The sequence below is a fragment of the Emys orbicularis genome, chromosome 1, assembly GCF_028017835.1.
Source record: "Emys orbicularis isolate rEmyOrb1 chromosome 1, rEmyOrb1.hap1, whole genome shotgun sequence".
Taxonomy (NCBI): domain Eukaryota; kingdom Metazoa; phylum Chordata; order Testudines; family Emydidae; genus Emys; species Emys orbicularis.
In genome coordinates, this window is record NC_088683.1 from 224,286,467 (window position 1) to 224,298,544 (window position 12,078).

The window sequence follows — 12,078 nt, forward strand, 5'->3', positions numbered from 1 at the left end:
TTATAATCTTTTAATGACTTACAGTAATTAGATGGTTCTCTATGCTGTTTTTCCTTGGTCAAAATTTTAACTTTTTTTAAAAAATGTATCCATAGGTAAAGACATCAGAGTTTTATCGATACTCTCGGCAGCTGCGGCATGAAGTTGACCAAGCCATGAATTACTTTCATAGTGTTCACCAACAGCCTTTGATGGAAATGAAATCCAACCGTATTCGTTCTGCCAAACCCCAGACTGCAGTATTTAGAGGAATGATAGGACACAGCATGGTAAATAGCAAAATTCTTCTCTTGCACAAACCAAGGGTCTGGTGGGAGCTAGAGGGCCCTCAAGTACCTTTACGACCAGACTGCCTTGCCATTGTCAATAACTTTGTATTCTTGTTAGGCGGGGAAGAACTGGGCCCAGATGGTGAGTTTCATGCTTCCTCCAAAGTATTTAGATACGACCCTAGACAAAATACTTGGTTGCGAATGGCAGACATGTCTGTTCCACGCTCAGAGTTTGCTGTTGGTGTTATTGGGAGATACATCTATGCGGTGGCTGGGAGAACAAGGGATGAAACATTTTACTCGACTGAACGATATGATATCACTGCAGACAAATGGGAATTTGTGGATCCCTATCCAGTCAATAAATATGGACATGAAGGAACTGTACTCAGTAACAAGTTGTATATCACTGGGGGAATTACTTCATCTTCCACTTCTAAGCAAGTGTGTGTGTTTGACCCCAGTAAAGAAGGGACGGTAGAACAGCGAACGAGGAGAACTCAAGTGGTCACTAACTGTTGGGAGAACAAATGCAAAATGAATTATGCAAGATGCTTTCACAAAATGATTTCCTATAATGGTAAGCTTTATGTCTTTGGTGGTGTTTGTGTGATCTTGAGGGCCTCCTTTGAGTCGCAAGGGTGTCCTTCTACAGAGGTTTACGACCCAGACACTGATCAGTGGACTATTTTGGCTTCTATGCCAATTGGAAGAAGTGGTCATGGTGTAGCTGTTTTGGACAAACAGATAATGGTTCTTGGAGGCCTTTGTTACAATGGTCATTACAGTGATTCAATTCTCACCTTTGATCCAGAGGAAAACAAATGGAAAGAAGATGAATACCCAAGAATGCCCTGCAAGCTGGATGGTTTACAGGTTTGCAGCCTGCACTTTCCCGAATATGTACTGGAGCATGTTAGACGTTGCAACTAAAAAAAACAAACAAAAAAACCCCCTTCTAACCCCAATGAAACACAAAAAACGATCTCTAATTTGACAGGAAAACAAAGCAGATTTAATTCATTTAAAGACGTTGGCTTGTATGTAAAACAGCTATTAGATGCATAGAGAAACGGGATGTACAGGGAATGCACCTACCAAGTTTATTAGAAATGCCAATAACTGTGGTCTGGTATTGTAAAAGTTTTGCTTTTTATTTTTTTTTAAACAAATATTGCTGTATGTGGGGTGGAGTGGGGGGGGGGCAGAAAAATCTATTTTTCAGTGTGTTTACTTTTTTTCCCTTTTTCTTTGTGGCCTTTTATGTCCATGCAATAAGTTTATTCTGTATCATGGCCATCACAGCAGCATCCTTCTTGGAACCAGTTGAATATAATGATCTACTTATGGGGAGAAGGGGGACAGAAAAATATATATTGTGCATTTTCATTAAGTGTCAAGATAGGATTCAGCAGCCTTACTGGGGGAATACCTGACTTAAACTCTATTGACAAGGGTTTCATTTTGTTCCTTTAAGTTGTGGTGGACATTTTTATTTTCTCCATTTATGAGTACTCACAGTCCAGTTTGGTATTTTTTTTTTGTTTTTTGTTTTCCCATAAATACATTTTAAAATGAACTTAACCTTTGTGCATGGCTTTTCCCTGGATTTGTACAGTAGTATCAGTAAGTCTGCCAAAAAATGCAAGTTATACATTTTCTATTAAATTGATAATGAAGCATTTTTATATTCCAACACTATTTCTATGCTGCCTTCTATTGTCTGCATTGTGTTTGTTGGTGAGTAAGATATATATACACACACATGCATACACTGTAAGATCTATATATAATGCATCTTTTTATGTGCAATTAGGATATTATATTTTTAACTAGGGCACAGATTCAGCCATATCTGTTGAATTTTAGATATAGTAGCATTCTTTCTTGAATTAAATATTACAAAATTCTTAAGTAACTGGAGGCCTAGTTTGGTATCAAAGAAGCCTATCTTTGGTATACACTGATTCATTCAGTAATATTTAAACTCTTTATATTAATAATATGTAATGAACTGTTAACAGTTTGACATTTTATATATTATTTTAAAAAAGTAAATATATCTTACCCAGTTACAGTCCTTCACTTTTGAATGTGTTGCCTTGTTTTTAATAAAAATCAGAAATGTATCAGTAAGCAAGCATGAACACTGCACTAACATGCCGTTTTTTGTCAGACCTGGATATACTATTATTTTTAGCAATGGCATCGCTTGTAGTTGTGTTGAAGTGATGTAATCTAATATTTTTTTGAAGCATCAACTGATATGAACTGCTGTGTTCTAAAAATGTGGGGTTAGGCAGTTGGGGACAATGTTTACCATTTCTGTAATCTTTAAAATAGAAACCTACAAAACTATAGCTACTGACCTCATACTTCCTGAAATAAGACTTGTGATCCAAGAGGGCTTGAATAACTGCACCATGTTTGAGCACTTTGTTAACTTGTTGACTTTTACTGACTGTAGATTGGTGAGACTATCCACCAAGATAAACACAATTATAAAAGTAAAGCATTAAAATCCTAGTTCTTTCACACTGGTGTGAAATTAGCCTCTTCTGGAGTCAAGAGGGAAAAGATTTCCTCTCTAAAATTTGAGGCCAACACTGATCTCAAATATGCAGGGACAAACTGCTGAGATATAAGCTTGCAAAATCATCTGCTTACGTGAAACTCTGTAGCATTAGATTTTACAAGATATGCAGTAATGGTTGAGAATCCATTTCTGTTTCAGCATCTCCCAGCCAGAAGTCACTGTAGAAAAGGAATGTACAGTACTCAGGGAGTTCAAAAGAATGCACTTATAAGGGACCAAATACACCCTAAATTTGCTATGATAAATGGTAACAAGTTTGTTTGGCTAAACAAAATTAGAAATTAATAATGGATATTAAAATGTTTTGCGAAATGCACCATGCTCACATTTAATGGTATCTTTGTTTTCTTGCAGTAATGTTCTTTCAAATTCTGGATTGAGAGAGAGATGGGAGGACATGGAGTTATATTGCAAGTTAGCAGATTTTATTTTTTTAATTAGCAATAATATAGCAAAGCAGAGTTGATTACTGTAATCTTTGATCAAAAGAGAGAATTTACACCACCATAGCTGGAATGATAAAGGATGTCTAAGCCAGAGATGGCTGGACCAAATGTTCACATTCAGTCTTCTGGTGCAGACCACAGGTTGCAGTTCAATGTAATTCTTTGCTTATTATTTTCCTATATTTTTCAATTTACAAGTACAGAATTTAATTTGTTTTATTTTAGTAATCTGAACTACAATCTTTTTGATATAAGACAAGGCACCAACCTTGCCATGAGATGTCTGCAGATGGATCCCTGCAGCCAGGCGGGGCACCGTTGACTTTGATGGGCCCTGCTCAGGTGCAGGGCTTCTGTGTTTGTATATTTCATTGCAGAATCAGGGTTCAAGACAAGTTACCTTATTTTTACTCCTGTTTTGCTCTTTTTGTTACTAGCCCATGTTCTGGCATGTTATGTGAATGGGGCAGCAAAGATTAGTAGTCCTGCTGTCTAGGTAGGCTTATGCAAGCCTATCATGAGTAATATTGAGCATTTCACCCTGCTATCTAGGGGTGAGCTGGGGAACCATTGTTGATCTGGAAATTTGGTCTTCCATGATTTAAGTATAACGGGTTAAAGAGAGAAGGCCAAGATTTTACAAAAATGGGTGTCTAAAGTTATGTTCCTAAATCTGTACTTCAGCACCTACGTAAGTGACCTGATTTTTCTAAAGTACTGAACACCCAGCAGCTCCCACTAAAGGGAAAGGGAATGCTGGATGCTTGGTACTCTTGAAAACAAGGCTAGTTATTTAGGTGCCTATGCCCCCTTTAACTTCAGGAACCCAGTTTTAAAAATCTTGTTTAAGGCCTGTAATACTAGTTACTTTGTGAAATTCTAACTTGAACTAATTATTGGTTTCAGCTTCAGCTGATGTGTTGGCTGTAACCATTTTGAGCATTAAGAATTATTGGAATTTGCTTGGTTCATAATGTCTGGGAGGCTGGGAATGTTTTGTAATGTACATTTCTACCATGCTCATTATTTCAGTCAATAAATACATAATTAATCCACATTATCTATAAATTGTGATGTAGCTTTAGGGAAAAAAAAAAAGTTACGTTTTTGAGATAGCTTAGAGGGAGGTTTTCTTTTTCACTAAACCATTTTGTGTGCATTTGCCTTTAGTAGCTATGCTCCCTAGTCAGTGTTTAAACAATAACAAACCAACCGAACAAAAAATCAAGGCTAGCTAATCAGAGACTTGCATATCACCTATGAGATCTTTTGAATACAATTATTATATTAACTCGAGGATTTTTTACCACTTAAATGTACCCCTAGTTAATGAGGAAAAAGGTAAATCCTAACCCTTTATAGTAAATTTGCTCGTTTATCTCCCCCATTCCTTTTACTTTTTAAAACTTGGCACACAGCCTGCTTTTAAACAGCAACAGTACTCATGTTGTAAAAAGGGATAGACATACTTAGTCCAATCTCTGTTTCTCAGTTTGAAAAAAAGTTAGTGTTGGGTTCTTGTCTAGCTATCTCGGTTTCCTTCCTGGTCCTAAGAGGAACCCTGTTTCCTTGTTAGGGGCCAGAAGCTGCAGAGTGCTGAGCACTTCATGAAATGTGCTGAGCACCATCAGTTCTCATTGGGAGCCCAGCATGCTCAATACCTTCCCAGTTCAGGCAGATTTGCAAAAGAACTCAGCACCTATTTAAGCACCAAAGTAAGTGGCCAGATTTTCAAAATTAAGCCATTCGCACTGGGTGCGTTGAGCACTTTTGAAAGTCTGGCTGTATAGATTTAGCTGGAGGGAGGCAATTACTGATACTGCAGAAAGAGGCAGCTACTATTTCAGAAAGCTCACTAGCCTCAGGGACCTGTGGCAATTCAAGGCCTGATGATTTGCTGTCTACTTCCATATGCTTTATGCCATTGGAAAACAGAATCCCTGCTTTTCAGTGATATATAGCAGTCAGTAATTCCTAGTCCTGGTGGTTTGTGACTTTAACACTCTCGGAGTATGTCTACGCAGGGATAAAAGACCCATAGCATGGCCGCAGCTAGCCCAGGTCAGCTGACTCGGGGTCAGGCTGCGGGGCTAAAAATCATGGTATAGACATCTGGGCTCAGGATGAAGCCCGAGCTCTAGGACCTTCCACTCTACACAGAGATTTTGTTCAGCCCTGGAACCTGAGCCCCGCAAGTCCAAGTCAGCTGAACTGGGCCAGCTGTGAGGGTTTTTTTATCCCTGCATAGACATACCGTTTGGCCCCTGAGACTTGCAGTCCTGTTGTCTTGCTCTTGAGACCTTTTTTCTGCAGCAGCAAATGCTGCCTTTTTACTGATACTATAATAATCATCCACATCATAGATGGAGCTTCTCCGTACACTCACGAAGCAAAGGATTAAACAAGTACAAATTAAATTAGGTTAAAAACCATACATATACCAATACTGGACTTTAATTCAACGTGACCACTTCTTCATAAAGTGAGGGTTGGCTTGAGGGTATATCAGCTGCTCTTTCTGAAATACACAATTCTGCACCTTATGTCTTTTGTTTCATAAAGGACTAACTGAAGAAAAATCATGCATTTTTAAAATAGGAATGTCATTTACAGGAATGTTTTGCCTTTATTGAAATATTTTTTTCTTGACAAAAAAAAAATAGGGAATTGGGCTCCAATTCTTCAGACATGGGCATGTTTTTAGCTTTACATAGATGAGTTGTCCATTGAAATAAAATGAAAAGCTGTGCCAACTATTTAAAAGTCTATTCACATGTAAAGTTAAGTGTGTGCTAAAATGTCGGTAGGATTGGGGCCTTAGAGAAAACTTGCTCTCTCCCCATCTCTATCCAATATAGTACCTTGTGAATTTATTCTAATAAGCATGTTATGTCACAGTTGCAACACTCACTCAAGTAGTGTGGAAAGGGTAAAGAAGGAAACAGATGTCAGCTATGTAAAACTAAGTTTACCAATGTTTTATAAGTAACAGTTTGAGATTTTAATGTTTGTAAGACAATCTGAAAATGTTTAAAATAAACACTAGTGACTACTTTTGTTATGGCATCTGTATTTTATTTTTCTTGGATTGCTAAATAATCTACAATTTCAGCATGTGTAAGATGTTAAAATAAGTACATACTGTGTTTGAAGTAAACCTAAAGAAATTATGTTGATGGCATCTGTAATCTTAACAAAATATAGTACTGCTGTTAAACAGCTGGCAGAAAAATAGACTGTTGAGCACTGCTTCCCTGGACTTCCCCTCTCCCCAAATGTCAGTTCATGTTTCTGTGCTTTTTAAAAAAGTTTTAAGGATCAAATTCAAATAATATTTAGATTATAATTGAGTTGGTAGCTGGGGGAAAACCACTTTCTACTTGCAAGTGCTATTCCTTATATAGTGCACGGGGGGGAAGAAAGATTGGTGTAAGCATAAAAAATGAAATGTTACATAGAACTGCAGTGGTAGCTATATTTTATAGAAGGTTTTTATTTCCTCAGTGAACCCACCTAACTAACATTTAATGCAGGTTATGGGACTAGATGGAGGGAATAGCAAACCTCCCAGTCTGATTTTCTCTTTTCCTATGTATTATTTTGCAGAGCTTTAAAAAATGAATTCTCATAAGTTGAAGAATGTAATTCCACTGTAGTTTCATTACTTTCCAGTCCTGTTTGAGATGGTTGTGTTTTGAAAAGAATGTTTCTGTAAGTTAATGGAAAGTTATTTGCAAATTCTTCTGTGTGTGCTGTAGCAATTGGAAGTATTCTGCCTATTTAAAAACAAATATAGAGAGTTTTTATGTACGTTTTTGGTTAATTGTCTAATATTCACCCCAAGGCTGCTATAACATTCTTAGAATAATTTAAGGTTTGCCTTTTATAACTATTTTAAAAAGCCTTTGGTTTTTGGCAGAAGGTAACTTTTCCTAGCTATGGATACAATATGTTCAGACATGTGTATGTGCTCTGTTCTGTTTTTAAACTGAAAAAATGTACAAAGTGTGTATAAGAAAAGTGTAAATAAAATATTTTTCATCTTTAAGCACACAGTTGTGTAATCTCTGCAATATCTAAATGCAGTATACCCGGAGATCTTTTTTTTTGCACACAAGACTTATGGATCCAACTGGGTAAGTACTATCTTTTTAAAAAAAAAAAAAAAAAAAAGAGAGAGAGAGAGGAAAATGCAATTTACAAAGCTGTATTAACACCCTAAGAAGTTTCAATAAGTCAAGTTGGATATGTTTGTACAGAGTACAGGCGTTGCCTTTTGGCAATTTTTTTTTTATAATTCTCCCCTTTCAAATCTCCCCCACAACCCAAGACGTACTCCAGTGTGTTCATGTGCTCTAGGGCCTAGTTTAATCCCCATTTGAGACAATAGTGCCTTTCAGTTGACTTCAGTAGGCACTGGATCAGGCCTCTACTGTGTCAAAAGCTCTCCCAGTTCAGACCAGCTTTTTCAAGTGTAGACTAATGTGTCTTTCATAGTTGCTGTTTCCTCATCCCTGATTGCTCCTGTAGGGTGTGACTGCTGAAATTTTCTAGAACCCAGCTCTCTTGTCTGTCATCATGGCTCATTATTGCCTTTGGGGTTTTTTGTTTAGACAAAAATTGTATCCTGGGTTTGGACAATATACAGGAATCTATCCGAATAAGATATATTGAACAACAATATCTAAAAAGAGTTATCAAGGACTACATTTGTAACTAAATGTCTAGACCTGTAAGTACTTTAATAACTTTAAAAAATAAATAAATAAATAAAGCCAACCTGGATATTCAAACCAGAGGCCAAGAGGGGAAGAGAATCTATCACCTAACAATGTTCTTAGTTATCAATATGCTCAGTCTGGTTTAGGATACCAAGCTTTTGGAGCCCCAAAGATCACAGAGGTCTAATTGATTTAAAAGAACTGAAGATTTTCCATCAGCAATATTCCATGTACATTTCAGCATTAATTTAATAAATTTGTTAAAGTAGGTCAATGTTCTGTCAGTGTTGGAAAATAAGGATCAAAATTTACTTTACTAAAAATAAAGATCATGGTCTCGCCATTTTGTCTGCTCGGGTAGCCTGATTAGGGGCCTTCCCTGTCAGTCTTGTTCACTTCACTTTCCAAACCTTATCTCTCCCTGTCCAAAACCAAAACAAACCCCACAGTATTTTACCAGACTCTGTTCAACTCCTTTTTTTGTCTGTGTCCCTTCTGTTTGCCCCCTTTCCTTTCTCCTCATCCTTCTTTTTCATCTTAACTTTTTCCATGTTAATTTTTCCCATGTTCCTCCCTTGGATCTTTCATGTCATGCTGCCACTTTTAGATATCTGAATTGCCTCTTAAGGAGGGCATGCTCCTGTTTGTGACTGACTTGTACCAGGATGAACTCTCCCTTTCTCTTTAGCTTTACTCTCTCCTACCCTCTTGGGATTTATTCTTCCCCTTTTGTCTTATCCCACTCATTTCTTAATTTCATTCTGCCTGCTAGTCTCATTCAGCTACTTGGTATATTTACCCTACTGCAGCAGCTCAGTAGATGTAGCCCCAATCTCCAGTACAATAAAGTGCAGTGTCTGAACTTAATGCTGCTTTTCCTCTCTTCTATACAGTACTTCACACTCATGAGCAGTATTTATTCCCTACCTGCTACTTGGGAATACTCCATGCTATTCCAAAACCACCTAATCTGGTCCATCAGCAATTCTTGTGATTAGCACTCTGTTTCCCACTCCATGTATGTTATACATAAAGTAGGAAAGGGAGCTACAGCCCCAAAGAGCATTTCAGCTCTCTACCTTAGGCTGTGGGTGCTGCCCTGCCCAATGCATCTATGGGCACCTATTTATCCCCACTGATCTGTTTTGCATTGATAAACTAGAATGAAGTGAGATTGTAAGAGAAACTCAAAGGATTGTGTTGTCGGACCAACATTGCAAGGTTAGTTTATGTTTCTCAAGGACTGCTAAGCCGTATAAAGACAATCTTGATAACATGTATTAGTCAGGGATTTCCAGAAATGCTGAGCAAATATCAAGAAACAATAATAGAAATGTTCCATTTGTAGGAAACTCATATTTGATAAGTTTGTATATACAATTGTCAGCTCTCTTCCTCTCTCCATATCACGCTGTGCTTTATCAGGGGCATCATTACTTGTCTCCTTTATTTAAATAGATGGGATATTACACCTTTGCATGTGTCTTTCTCCTTCAAGGGCAGACACTCTCGGCCACACACAGAGACTATGCTACAAATATAGCCTAGATCAGACATACTTCTAACTCACTCTGTTCACTCCCTATGAACTTCACCAGCTACCTTCAACAGTGCAGATTTTGTCTATGCAGGAAAAAATGTGAATCCCTTGAGACAGGCCCTGATGCTTTCTGCATCCAAGCAATCTGGCTCACTCCATCTCTGCTCTTTTCCATGCTGTTGGGAACATTAATTGTTTGTTCATAGAATCACAATCTCAACAAAAGAACTGAAAGGTTAATTTTTAAAATTTAAGAACTCAGAGGTGGAATAATCATTAGTTATAATGTAGAAGGGAATCTTTGAATAATAACAATACTGCCATAAATAGAATACAGGAGAGAATATTTGGATGTCTTGTGACAAACACTAATCTACTGCCTTTATTTCCATATCTAGTTACTTAAAAGTTGTAGACTGCAGGTGGAAAAACAAAGCTGAGTGGTCAGAGCCACTTCTTACAGCCATACTTATTTTAGTGGTAATGCAACTTCAGAGACAATGCTGCATTATCTATTAGTAACAACATAAATATAGAGAGTCCTGTGGCACCTTATAGACTAACAGACGTATTGGAGCATAAGCTTTTGTGGGTGAATACCCACTTCGTCAGATGAACAAAGTGGGTATTCACCCACGAAAGCTTATGCTCCAGTACGTCTGTCTATAAGGTGCCCCAGGACACTCTGTCACTTTTTACTGATCCAGACTAACATGGCTACCCCTCTGATACTGAACATAAATTTAATTGACTAACTTCTTCTTTCAACTATGCCTGCACAACTCCAGTATATTTCAGTGGAGTTTGTTTATATGTGGCTGAGACTAGAATTCTGAAATTAGAAACAGACATAATGAGACCTACCCTTCTGCTATTCCCCCTCTGAAAGATAAGAGAAATTTGCATAACTACGCTATCAAATAATACTACCTCATTCAAAATAAGAACCAGTGAAATTATTTGGAAGGGAGGGAAGATACAGGAAAGCAAACTATAAAGTGGTAAAGTCTTTTGCTAGAGCTCCCTTAGATTGTTTTCATAGCTAATACAAAAGACCTCAGATACTTTCTGTTGTATATGAGACAGGCACCTACACTAACTCCTCACTTAACGTTGTAGTTATGTTCCTGAAAAATGCAACTTTAAGCTAAACGATGTTAAGCGAATCCAATTTCCCCATAAGAATTAATGTAAATGAGAGGGTTAGGTTCCAGGGAAATTTTTTTCATCAGACAAAAGACTACACACACACTATAAGTTTTTAAACAAACAATTTAATACTGGTACACAGTGATGATGATTGTGAAGCTTGGTTGAGGTGGAGGAGTCAGAGGGTGGGATATTTCCCTTACTGCTAAATGATGAACTAGCAATTGGCTGAGCCCTCAAGGGTTAACCCTCTCACTCTGCAAGGCAGCAGGAATGGAGGGAGATATGTGCATTTGCCTTAAGTACACTGCCTTGTTAATTAGATCAGCTTGCTGAGACCGCAGCTGCTGCAAGCTCCCTCTGTCCTGAGCCCTGCTCTATGGAAGATGGAGTAAGTGGGGTGCAGGAGCAGGAGGGAGGGGGACACCTTGACATTAGGCCCCCTCTTCCTTCCCTCCCCCCCGGCACAGCAAGCAGGAGTGTCTCGGGGAGCAGCTCCAAGGCAGAGGGCAGGAGCAGCACATGGCAGTGGGGGGAGGGACACCGCTGAACTGCAGGCAGCTGCTGCACAGGGAACTTAGGGGAGTTGGGAGCTGATTGATAGGGGGCTGCCGGTCCACCCTGGTTCCAAGCCCCCACCAGCTAGCTGCAAGGGGCTGCTCTTCCTGCAAGCAGTAGACAAAGCAGGCGGCTGCCAAATGACCTCAGAAGGGAGCATTACACAACTTTAAATGAGCATGTTCCCTAATTGATCAGCAACGAAACAACGTTGACCGGGATGACTTTAAGTGAGGAGTTACTGTACTTGAAGATGTAGTTTTTCAGAAACTGCATATTATTTTCTACAGCTGTGTGTGTATTTTGGCACTTTCAAAAAATCAGTATCCTTTGCTAATTTTTGCTTTTTTCCCTCCAGGGGTAAGCACAACTCTTTTGCAGTTAACTGAGGCAAGCAGTGAGGGCTAGATGTCAGTGCTGCTCTCTACATACAATAGATAGAATAAGCAGAGCACTCCGCAGTTGCCAGTGCTGGTAACATTTCCCGCAACATGTGGATCCCACAGCTTGCTTTGCCACTGGTTAACGTTGGTTTTAGGTGTGTGTTTTAGTATTAAGGCCGCATGGATGGGGTTGCTTGGCAAAGGCCAGGTATTACATGTTGATTTGTCTAAATCTGGCAATAATGAAGGCATGAGGTACCTGCCAATCAGGTGCTGGAGATGTGATCGTAGTCTCTAAAGGGCTGGATGGGCTACAGCATATGCCTTTTTCAAGGAAGGGTATCATCACTGGTTTCAAGCCCCATGGTGAGAGAGGGGTGGCACTACATGGAGCTATGGTGAGTACTAACACC

At 38.7% G+C, this 12,078-nt stretch overlaps 1 protein-coding gene across 3 annotated transcripts in view; it reads left to right on the top strand.

Moving 5' to 3' along the window:
- KLHL15 (kelch like family member 15) overlaps positions 1-1,205 on the top strand; it is a 41,457-nt gene extending 40,252 nt beyond the window's left edge. For 2 of the 3 annotated variants that reach the window (XM_065411204.1, XM_065411211.1), the window contains exon 3: positions 96-1,205. In XM_065411204.1, coding sequence (XP_065267276.1) covers positions 96-1,205 — 1,110 coding nt within the window. The remainder of the gene's footprint in view (positions 1-95) is intronic. The other variant, XM_065411219.1, reaches the window with a different exon arrangement.
- The last annotated feature ends 10,873 nt before the right edge of the window (positions 1,206-12,078 follow it).